The sequence below is a fragment of the Priapulus caudatus genome, unplaced genomic scaffold, assembly GCF_000485595.1.
Source record: "Priapulus caudatus unplaced genomic scaffold, Priapulus_caudatus-5.0.1 Scaffold755, whole genome shotgun sequence".
Taxonomy (NCBI): domain Eukaryota; kingdom Metazoa; phylum Priapulida; class Priapulimorpha; order Priapulimorphida; family Priapulidae; genus Priapulus; species Priapulus caudatus.
Genome location: NW_014577816.1, coordinates 77,120 through 89,194, shown reverse-complemented (window position 1 = coordinate 89,194; position 12,075 = coordinate 77,120). Strand labels below are relative to the sequence as shown.

At 43.1% G+C, this 12,075-nt stretch overlaps 1 protein-coding gene across 5 annotated transcripts in view; it reads right to left on the bottom strand.

Moving 5' to 3' along the window:
* The window catches only part of LOC106813319 (glycerol-3-phosphate acyltransferase 1, mitochondrial-like), a 33,391-nt gene that overhangs the window by 15,650 nt on the left and 5,666 nt on the right, over positions 1-12,075 (bottom strand). For 3 of the 5 annotated variants that reach the window (XM_014817429.1, XM_014817430.1, XM_014817431.1), the window contains exons 2-3: positions 9,383-9,569; positions 3,428-3,541 (exon numbers count right to left, since the gene is read on the bottom strand). In XM_014817429.1, coding sequence (XP_014672915.1) covers positions 3,428-3,541; positions 9,383-9,569 — 301 coding nt within the window. Of the gene's footprint in view, positions 1-3,427; positions 3,542-7,047; positions 7,062-9,382; positions 9,570-12,075 lie in introns of those variants that run through there. The other 2 variants (XM_014817433.1, XM_014817434.1) reach the window with 2 other exon arrangements.

Sequence of the window (12,075 nt, the reverse complement as noted above, 5' to 3'; positions counted from 1 at the left end):
CAGTTTATGATCATCCTGTGCAGTCCTAGTGCTGAGGAATGTTTTCGGAAGTGGCCATGAACATCGCGAATTCCCTGGTAATCCTCTCCGGATGAGGAACAGCACTTGTGCGTTGTTTCCTGAGATTTGCATCCGGATGTGGTATCGGAGGGAATAAGGGCGGACTGTCGAGCAGAGTTAAATAAGCGTGGAAGACGCTTCTTAGTCTCAGAGTTTGGGAATGTGCATAGACATTTGCGAGAAATCACAAGGACGGCCAAATAAGTCGACGATTCACGTCAGCACAGTTGATTGTTTTGTCGATCAGCCTCTGTCGTTGATTTTCTTCTTGCTTTGCCAATGTGGTGAAGGTCTTGATCTGAGATTGGGTAAGGCATTTCGCAAAAGAGCAGACCTCCATTGGTGTTCTCGAGGCCTTTCCGCCACAAAGAGGTGTTGTCATGTTGCTGTGCTAACTCATGAGCAGCTCAGTAGGCATCTATGGTATTGCACTATCATCACTACTGCTGTGGCAAATGTTGATAAGGGGTAAGGGGTCATCACTCGGGTCATTGTCACACGTTCATCATAGAGAGAATGGTTCTGTCATGAGGCCTGATGTGATGTGATGTGATGTTGTTGTGAGTTGTTGACACTCCTTCTCCGCTCATCTTCTCATCTATTTGGGGCTGCCTCCTTGTGTGTTCCCACTCGATCAGAATCTTGCAGGCACACATCTCCCTTCATTGCTGTTGTGATAAAGCTCGTTCATGCTGGTTAAGAACGCAGCGTTGCCACGGTGGCTCCGCGGGTTTTCTGACTGATCGGCCGATGATGCACCCTTGTCTTTGGCCAGGTTGATGGATTGCTCCAAGGCCAATATCAAGTCAGCACAATGAGGCAACGGCTGACTAGACCTGCTGACAGCATGGTTTACCATTGACCAACTCTTTTGTGAATGGGGCAGGATGTGTCTCGCAACAGGCATGGCTATGTCGGTGATGTAGACGTGTGAGGTAGCATCGGAATAGTTTGGGCCTGTCCATGGCGAAGAAGTGGGTGTCATGGGCGAGTTGCTGAAGGTGGAGATGCGCAGTCACATGGTCTGCTCTCTGCCCTGATGAAGCTGGCAGAGAGCAGCTGGAGACCATAGCAACATAGTCATGCCAGAAAGCAAACAGGTGAGATTGCTGGCGAGCACTCATTCTTGAATTGTGGTGAACCTGCTGTTTAGGCTCTACGCATGTTCTGCGTCAAAGCTTTTGTCTAAGTTTCCTTGACTAGCTCTGCGTGTCGCTGGACAGCTTCTCTACAGGCGCCTGGCTGCGTAGCTCCTGCCATGCTTCGCTTACTCACGCACACCATCCCATTGTCTGACAGCCACTGTGATGAGCTTGCCACTAGGAGACGGAATATGGCTTCCAGTGATCAGTCGATGTGTCACAAGGTTGTAGGCAAAACACTTGCTTAGAAGCAGTGAGGGCGGTGGGGCCACTACCTAGACAGCTCGATCGATAAGTGATCCTCTATTGCCGATCCATGCTATTGTTTTTGCGGCGCAGGGAGGGAAGGTAGTTGTTATGGCTGAGCTTGGAAGCCTGCCCGTGTGCGAATAGGCCATGTTTGACAAACTCTTCTGTAGGCCGGCCTGGGAGATTGTGTAGTTTCTTTGGCACTTTGACATATGATGGGAGGTACGAACGGTTATGACGGCGTCTTCATGGCCAAAGGTCGCCATCATGGACACTGTACTGATTCTGTTGGCGGTCCATCTATGCAAATTGGCAGTAGCGCACACTGGTTGAGGTTTCGGGGGTTCGAGACGAAACGCGACGCCAGGCACGCTGGCGCGCCCCGCGCGCAACGGCTGGCCGTGCCTCGGCCGGCTCCCACAGCCCTGACGCCCCCCCCCCCCCCGCCGCGCCGCTCCCCAAGCCAAAAAAATTTGTTGAAAATTTTGCAAGATTTTGCAATCTCAGGTCGCTCCATTTTAGTGTAATAATTGCAAAATCTCTATCGTGCGGAAGGGTGAACAGTGAACACCCCCCTCCCACACTCGGTCGCTTGGCTCCCTCGCCTGGTCGCTTCGCGTTACGGTTACGGTTAGACCTAGCCCTGGTACAAATCCTGTACACGCCCCTGCCGAGCAAATTGCCAACATTGGAAAAAAGAACCCCCCCCCCCCAATATAAAGCTGGCTACGGGCCTGATCACATGGTTTTATGTGCTCACTCGTTCGTGTTATTGCACTCTTAACTCGCACCTAAAACTGATATCCATGCCAAATCATGTGATAATCTATTTATATAGAGTGGTGGTATATTTTTAGTAGTGGTTATAGCACATGGTTATAGCAACATGTGCTATCCATCCCAGTCAGTGGCTCATGTTGGAACATTCATTCATTTTGTATGTTTTACCTTTTTTATGTTTTTCCGCTTTGACCTGTAGTGACTTTCTAAGGCAGTTAACATTATATTTGTGTTAATACAGTATGCTAGCAAATTTCAATAAGGATCTATTGGTACCAAAACTTTTAAATTTGGTAAAATATTGGCAAAGATATTTAGCAGTTTGTTACCCCTACCCAAAAATTTGAATGGTCATCATGTCACGGATTTCATTCACTATTCCATTTGCTGCCATAAGTTAGCCGTTCAAGATGAATAGTTTATATTTACTGGACTCCGTATATGGTCACCCTAGGGTAAAATAAACATACGCAAACTCATGTAGCAACATTTTATTTATATTTGGCAATCATTACTGCAGTTTAAGGAAAAATGCCTGTCACATGACCTTTTGACCTGTAGTGACCTCTAGTGACCTCTTAAGTGACCTCTTAAGTAGGTTAACATTTTTTTTATGGTAGCAATTTCTAAGACGGACCCATTGGTACCAAAATAATTAAAATTGGTTGATTATTAGCAAAGATAGGAGTTTTAACGGTGTTGCGTCACCCACCCTTGTCTATAAAATGGCTGCTAGCACAAAACTGATACCACAATTTGAGACTACATACTACCTGGGGTGTTCCAGGGGGTCTATTCGACCATCCTGTCAAGTCAAACCTTAGATGTAGTGACTGTTGAACCAATTCCATTTTTAGAGGTTGTACAGGAATTTGCTCCTGGACTATGTAGCTTGTCGGTCAGACAAGCAAAAAATTTCTCTTATTTCGAACACTGATACTAGAATATGCTGCAGTGCCATTAAGTAGTATGGCAAATCTGTTAGTTCTAAGAACTTTACATACATTATCACACTAGTGAAACACATAACACACACTATATTGACTGCTACATATAAACATGCCATGTACATTCACATGTATACTATATAGTGCACTATACACAACATTGTCACCAACAACACTTATTACACAGATTAACACTTATAATCACCATAATTTCATTATTTTACTAGCTAAATATAACTAAAAACTTACTCGACTTAGTGGGACACAGACATTGCAGCACAGGCCCATGAATGGTCGGTACTTGCCCCCAGCATCGCACGTAGTTGGTGCCACTTTAAACTGGCCTAGCCTTCTTCCCAGGGTCTGTCAGGAACACAGAAAGTCATACCATACCACATGATATACTTCATAGCAGTTGATTGACCAATCATGCTTATGGATAGTAACCTATGATTGACAATTAAATCTGCAATCACTGCATCGATCAATGTTTATCCAATACCTCTGCCTGATATAGTCTAAGGACTTTTCATATAGATAGAAACCTAAATAAAAAACGTCTATCACTTGACTTGACTATAGTGCAACTGCCCTTCATTATGTATGCATAACAAGAACCGCAGAGCGTCTGGGCTCATCTGAGGCCTGTTGCTACGGTTATAAACGTAACATTTAAGTCGTGCGTAGTGACACCTTTGTTCGGCGCAGATATGCAGATACGCAGTTGCGTACACATCATTTCAGCCACCTACATTCTGCATACCTCCCAAATCCCATTGGTTGATACAAATCGAGTGCCTGAAACTGTTTTATGGTGCATTGTGGCACAAATCAATGTTTAACCCTCCTCTTGAGGGTCAAAAGGTTATCCGACACTTACTCTTCGCATGTCAGCGGAAAGTACATTTTGATTGTTTTGTCGTCAGCTGTCTTGATTTTCTTCTTCTTTGCCAATGTGGTGAAGGTCTTGATCTTGAGATTGGGTAAGGCATTCCAAAAGAGCACCTCATTGGTGTTGAGCCTTTCCTCCACAAATGTTGTCATCTGTGCTGTGCCTAACTCATAGCAGCTCAGTAGGCATCTTGTAACATCTTGTGGCATCACCACTCCTGTGGCAATGTTGATAAGGGGTAAGGGGTCATCACTGTCATTGTCCACTTCATCAAGAGAGAATGGGTCTGTCATGAGGCCTGATGTGATGTGATGTGATGTGTTGTGAGCTTGTTGACATCTCCCTCATCTCTCTTCCATCTATTTGGGGCTGCCTCCTTGTGTGTTCCCACTCGATCAGAATCTTGCAGGCCACACATCTCCTTCATTGCTGTTGTGATAACAGCTCGTTCGTGGCTGGTTAAGAACCAGCGTTCCAGTGCTCCGGGTTTCTGACTGATGCCGATGATGCCACCCTTGGTCTTTGAGTCCAGGTTGATGGATTGCTCCAAGGCCATATCAGTCCACACATGAGCAAACGGCTGACTAGACCTGCTGACAGCATGGTTTCCATTGACCAACTCTTTGTGATTGGCAGGATGTGTCTCCAACAGCTGGCTCATGTCGGTGATGTAGACCTGTGAGGTAGCCATCGGGAATAGTTTGGCCTGTCCATGGCGAAGAAGTGGGGTGTCATGGCAGAAGTTGCTGACAGGTGGAGATGCCAGTCACTGGTCCTCTCTGCCCTGATGAACTGGAGAAGCAGCTGGACCATAGCAACATAGTCATCCCAGAAAGCAAACAGGTGAGATTTGCTGCGAGCCTCATTCTTGAATGTGGTGAACTGCTGTTTCAGCTCTACCATGTTCTGCGTCAGCTTGTCTAAGTTTTCCTTGACAGCTCTGCGTTCCTGGACAGCTTCTCTACAGGCCCTGGTGTACTCTGCCACTGCTTCCTTATCTACACCACCACCATCATTGTCTGACAGCCACTTGATAAAGGCTTGCCACTGGAGACGGAATATGGCTTCCATGATCAGTCGATGTGCACGAACGGTTGTAGGAAAAACTTGCCCTTTAGAAGCAGTGAGGCGGTGCCACTACCATACACTCCCGATTCGATAAGTAGATCCTCTATTCCCGATCCATCATATTTTTTTCCCAGGAGGGATAGGTAGTTTATGGCTACTTGGAAGCCTCCCATGCGAATGACCATGTTGACAAACTCTTCTGGTAGGCGCCATTGTATTTCTTTGGCTTTGACATAGATGGCGAGGTCGAACGTTATGACGCTGTCTTCCTGGCCAAGGCTCGCCATCATGGCACACTGTACTGGATTTTGTTGCGGATCCATCTATCATTGGGCAGTAGCCAACACTGGTGAGGTTCGGGGGGTTCGAACGAACCCCCCCCCCCCCGAGCCCTCCCCCCAAGCCAAAAAAAAATTTGTTGAAAATTTGCAAGAATTTCATCTCAGGTCGCTCCATTTTAGTGTAATAATTGCAAAATCTCTATCGTGCGGAAGGGTGAAAACAGTGAAATCACCCCCCCCACACCCTCCCACACCGCTCGGTCGCTTGGCCTCCTCGCCTGGTCGCTTCGCGTTACGGTTAGCGGTTAGACCTAGCCCTGTACAAATCCTGTACACGCCCCTGCCGAGCAAATTGCCAACATTGCGAAAAAAGAACCCCCCACCAATAAAGCTGGCTACGGGCCTGATCACATGGTTTTATGTGCTCACTCGTTCGTGTTATTGCACTCTTAACTCGCACCTAAAAACTGATATCCATGCCAAATCAATGTTGAATATCTAATTTATATAGAGTGGTGTATATTATTTAGTAGTGTTATAGCACATGGTTATTAGCAAACATATGTGCTATCCAATCCAGTCAGTGGCTCATGTTGGAACATTCATTCATTTTGTATGTTGTTTACTTTTTTATGTTTTTCCGCTTTGACCTGTAGTGACTTTCTAAAGGCATTAACATTATATTTGTGTTAATACAGTATGCTAGGCAAATTTCAATAAGGAATCTATGGTACCAAAACTTTTAAAAATTAAGAATTTAGCAGTTGTTACCCTACCCAAAATTTGAAGGTCATCATGTCACGGATTTCATTCACTATTCCGATTTGCTGCCATAAGTTAGCCGTTCAAGATGAATAGTTTATATTTACTGACTCCGTATATGGTCACCCTAGGTAAAATAAACATACGCAACTCATGCTAGCCAACATTTTATTTATATTTGCTAATCATTACTGCAGTTAAGGAAAAATGCCTGTCACATGACCGCTTTGACCTGTAGTGACCTCTAGTGACCTCTTAAGTGAACTCTTATAGGTTAACTTTTTTTTATGGTAGCAATTTCTAAGACGGACCCATTGGTACCAAAATAATTAAAATTGGTTGATTATTAGCAAAGATAGGAGTTTTAACGGTGTTGCGTCACCCACCCTTGTCTATTAAAATGGCTGCTAGCACAAAACTGAATACCCAATTTTGAACTACATACCTGCTGGGTGTTCCAGGGGGTCTATTCGACCATCCTGTCAAGTCAAACCTTAGATGTAGTGACTGTTGAACCAATTCTATTTAGAGGTTGTACAGGAATTTGCTCCTGGACTATGTAGCTTGTCGGTCAGACAAGCAAAAAATTTCTCTTATTTCGAACACTGATACTTAGAATATGCTGCAGTGCCATAAGTAGTATGGCAAATCTGTTAGTTCTAAGAACTTTACATACATTATCACACTAGTGAAACACATAACACACACACTATATTGACTGCTACATATAACACATGCCATGTACATTCACATGTAACTATATAGTGCACTATACACAACATTGCACCAACAACACTTATTACACAGATTAACACTTAAATCACCATAATTTCATATTTTATAGCTAAATATAACTAAAAACTTACTCGACTTAGTGGGACACAGACATTGCCAGCACAGGCCCATGAATGGTCGGTACTTGCCCCCAGCCATCGCACGTAGTTGGTGCCACTTTAAAACTGGCCTAGCCTTCTTCCCAGGTCTGTCAGGAAACACAGAAAGTCATACCATACCACATGATATACTTCATAGCAGTTGATTGACCAATCATGCTTATGGATAGTAACCTATGATTGACAATCGCATGATTGATCACTGCATCGATCAATGTTTATCCAATACCTCTGCCTGATATAGTCTAAGGACTTTTCATATAGATAGAAACCTAAATAAAAAACGTCTATCACTTGACTTGATATAGTGCAACTGCCCTTCATTATGTATGCCATAACAAGAACCGCAGAGCGTCTGGGCTCATCTGAGGCCTGTTGCTACGGTTATAAACGTAACATTTAAGTCGTGCGTAGCTGACACCTTTGTTTCGGCGCAGATATGCAGATACGCAGTTGCGTACACATCATTTCAGCAACCTTCTACATTCTGCATACCTCCCAAATCCCATTGGTTGATACAAATCGAGTGCCTGAAACTGTTTTATGGTGCATTGTGGCACAAATCAATGTTTAACCGCTCCTCTTGAGGGTCAAAAGGTTATCGACACTTACTCTTCGCATGTCAGCGGAAAGTACATTTCATGGTCCTTTCAATAAAGCCATAAAAAATGCTAGGTCACGCCTGAAAAAAAAAAGTTTTTCAATCGCTCCGTCAGACCATGTTCTCAGAAAATGTCTAAATCTACCTTGTGCCCCATTGACCTTGACCTGTGACCTCCAATTTCGGCACAGTGATGGCTTTTCCTACCATGATGCTATACACCGACTATCACTAGCCTAGGTCGAGCCGTTTAGATTTTGTGCCGCAATCTCCGCATTTCCTCCCTATACCTTAAGTTAAGGAGGGAATGTCCCCCTTCTTTTACACCTCTTGACTTTGACCTTTGACCCCATCTTCGACATCCCAACTCGTTTCGGATTACCCCCCCACGTCCCGACTTTCGAATCTGTACGTCGAGTCGTTTAGATTTGTGGCCCACCTGTTGACACGCACGCACGCCGATGGACGCACGGACGATCATGCGATTCTAACAAGCTGCATCTGACTACGTCAGATGAGGTAAAAATAAGTGACAACAATTCATCGCTATCTAATAGATTTAGGCATGTATTAAAATTTATGCCAACACAAGCAATAAATTTATTTGGTATATACACACAACAGCACGCACGCACGCACGCGATGGACGCACGGACGATCATGCGATTCTACAAGCTTGCCATCGGGACTACGTCAGATGAGCATAAAAATAAGTGGACAACAATTCATTGCTATCTACAAGATTTAGCATGTATTAAATTTATGCCAACACAACAATAAATATATTTGGTATATATACACACACAGATGCACACACGCGCACAACATACACATATGGTTCATACAGGACTGAAAAAAATTCCAAGGACTTTTCAAGGACATTTTATCGGACATTTTATCGGAATTCATTACACAGAACAAAACATACCTGGATTAATTTAATATCCCATTCTTAATCAATGTAACCTCTAAAACTTACCTGGATCACATTAATAAACCCTTCTAAACACAGTCAGCTTCTAGAAATACCTTGATTACTGACTGATTTTACTGACTTACTGTAATTGTGATCATCATTTAACTGTCTTATTCGTGTCTATAGCTTTTAAGCTAAATTTAACGCAATTTTTTATGAGGTATGCACATTATGATGTACAAAATTTCTTTTATTACAGGCAAGGATTCTTTCTAAAAATTCAAGCGACATTTTCATGAAATTCAAAGACTTATTCAAGCACAAAATCAACATTTACTAAATTCAAGTACTGTTTCAAGGACTCCCTCAAATTCAGGACTTTTCGAGGACTGTGCGAACATAATACAAGACACACATCCACGCACACGCACGACACACCGCACACGCACACGACAGCACAAACGCACACGCACACACACACACACACAGGGACACACACACAACAACACGACACACACACACACACACACCACACACACACACACACACACACACACACACACACACCACACACGCACACGACCACAGCACACATGCACACGGCGGGTCACGCGTGCGCGCACACACACACGCACGCACGCACGCACGCACGCACGCACGCACACACACACACACACACAAACACACATTGACACACACACACACACACACACACACACTTGTGATGCACATAAACACACAAGTTGACCTTGTCACACGCAACTATACTGATATTATGATATACATAGTACCATTGATGGTCCAGTAAAGCCATTGTGTCTGTCACTCATATATGATCCTGGTCTCTGACTGGGTCTCCTAGCTCTATCCTGTATCTGTTTGACAACAGAGTTCCGCAACCCATAAGGCTGCGCCTTTTTCTCCCATTTGTCATACACGCTATTCAAGTTCTGTAGTAGTTCAGCTGACATATTCTGCCTACAAGAAAGTCGCAACTTATGATTCAAACATTTGCATTGTAATACACATATTATATCAAAAATTTGTTTCAAACATCATGGTTTATATCTGTTTTAAATGAGAGCTTCAAGAATACTACCCTGGAAATAGTTCGGCAAACAACCTTGTGCTTAAGATATACGTTGTACAAACATAGCACTGTAAACAAGATAACATCTAATCATGATAATCTGCTGACACTGTGCCAGGTACCCTAATAATAGACGACTTATCGAAGAATTCAATAATCACCTGCGTATTAGGGATTCAGTGGCTAGCTCGACAATACAAACAGAACAAGAGGTTTCAATATCACAATTTACTATAGAGCATGAGAGAGAGAGAGTTCCTGTGAGAAATTACCTAAACAAAAAAATACTAAATTGAATGAGTCATTTGAGGATGTCACATATTAAAGACAGTGGACAGAGATGATCGAATGACAAAGTATGACGCGATGGCTTTACTATGCAAGGTGAGACACATAGCCATGATAAATCATGAATATTATGTGTAGGAAACGAGCATGAAGAACGGGCCAGTCTAGATTGCCCAATGTAATTTCAGAACTTGCACTCTAGTTTTTTAACACCTACTTGGCAGCTTTGTGCTGGATGGATTCTAATCTGTTACAATTTTGTACTTTGTTTAGTGGGACCAGCCAGGCAAGGCATATATTCTAGTATAGCGAGGGTCATAGACTGAGTTTTTGAGTCAGCAAATGAGAGATATGGTGTAGCAGGGATTTCACAAGCTTGGAATTCAAAGGGTATCAAAGGTTATATCATCAGAAAGAGTTCCTATATCTTCTTATCAGCTTTCTTCAATGTGTTTCACTATTACGCATCTTTGTTAAAATAATAAATGATTATATTTTTTTAAACTATTAGAGAAATCCCTTCCTAGTATGCACCAGTTATGCTCGCATACGCCACAATCGCCATTAAGTGTAGTTGAATAAGCAAGAGAGATTGCAGATTGAGATTGCAGATTGAGATTGCACGGGCAGCCAAACTGAGGAATCCGCAGTTTGGGCAGCACGATTGTGCAAGATTCCAAGTTTGGGTACAACACTAGTAGTAGTACTACCGCCACTAACTTACTTTCATGATCAATAATAACAACACACACACACACACATCTGTGACCTCCAATTTCGGCACAGTGATGGCTTTTCCTACCATGATGCTATACACCGACTATCACTAGCCTAGGTCGAGCCGTTTAGATTTGTGCCGCAATTCCGCATTTCCTCCCTATACCTTAAGTTAAGGAGGGAATGTTCCCCCTTCTTTTACACCTCTTGACCTTTGACCTTTGACCCCCATCTTCGACATCCCAACTCGTTTTCGGATTACCCCCCCACGTCCCGACTTTCGAATCTGTACGTCGAGTCGTTTAGATTTGTGCCCACCTGTTGACGGACGCACGCACGGATGGACGCACGGACGATCATGCGATTCTACAAGCTGCATCTGACTACGTCAGATGAGGTAAAAATAAGTGACAACAATTCATCGCTATCTAATAGATTTAGGCATGTATTAAAATTTATGCCAACACAAGCAATAAATTATTTGGTATATACACACACAGCACGCACGCACGCACGGATGGACGCACGGACGATCATGCGATTCTACAAGCTGCATCGGACTACGTCAGATGAGCTAAAAATAAGTGACAACAATTCATTGCTATCTACAAGATTTAGGCATGTATTAAAATTTATGCCAACACAAGCAATAAATTATTTGGTATATACACACACAGATGCACACACGCGCACAACATACACATATGGTTCATACAGGACTGAAAAAAATTCCAAGGACTTTTCAAGGACATTTTATCGGACATTTTATCGGAATTCATACACAGAACAAAACATACCTGGATTAATTTAATAATCCCATTCTTAATCAATGTCACCTCTAAAACTTACCTGGATCACATTAATAAACCCTTCTAAACACAGTCACTTCTAGAACATACCTTGATTTACTGACTGATTTTACTGACTTACTGTAATTTGTGATCATCATTTAACTGTCTATCGTGTCTATAGCTTTTTAAGCTAATTTAACGCAATTTTTATTGAGGTATGCACATTATTGATGGTACAAAATTTCTTTTTATTACAGGCAAGGATTCTTTCTAAAAATTCAAGGACATTTTCATGAAATTCAAAGACTTTTCAAGCACAAAATCAACATTTACTAAATTCAAGTACTTTTCAAAAACTCCCCTCAAATTGAAGGACTTTTCGAGGACTGTGCGAACCATAATACAGCACACATCCACGCACACGCACACACACACGCACACACACACACACACACACGCACGCACGCACGCACGCACAAAACCACCAAACTTGGGCTCTTGCACAATCGTGCTGTGCGTGTGTGTGTGCGTGCGTGCGTGCGTGCGTGTTGTTATTATTGATCATGAGAGTAAGTTAGTGGTGGTACTACTAGTAGTA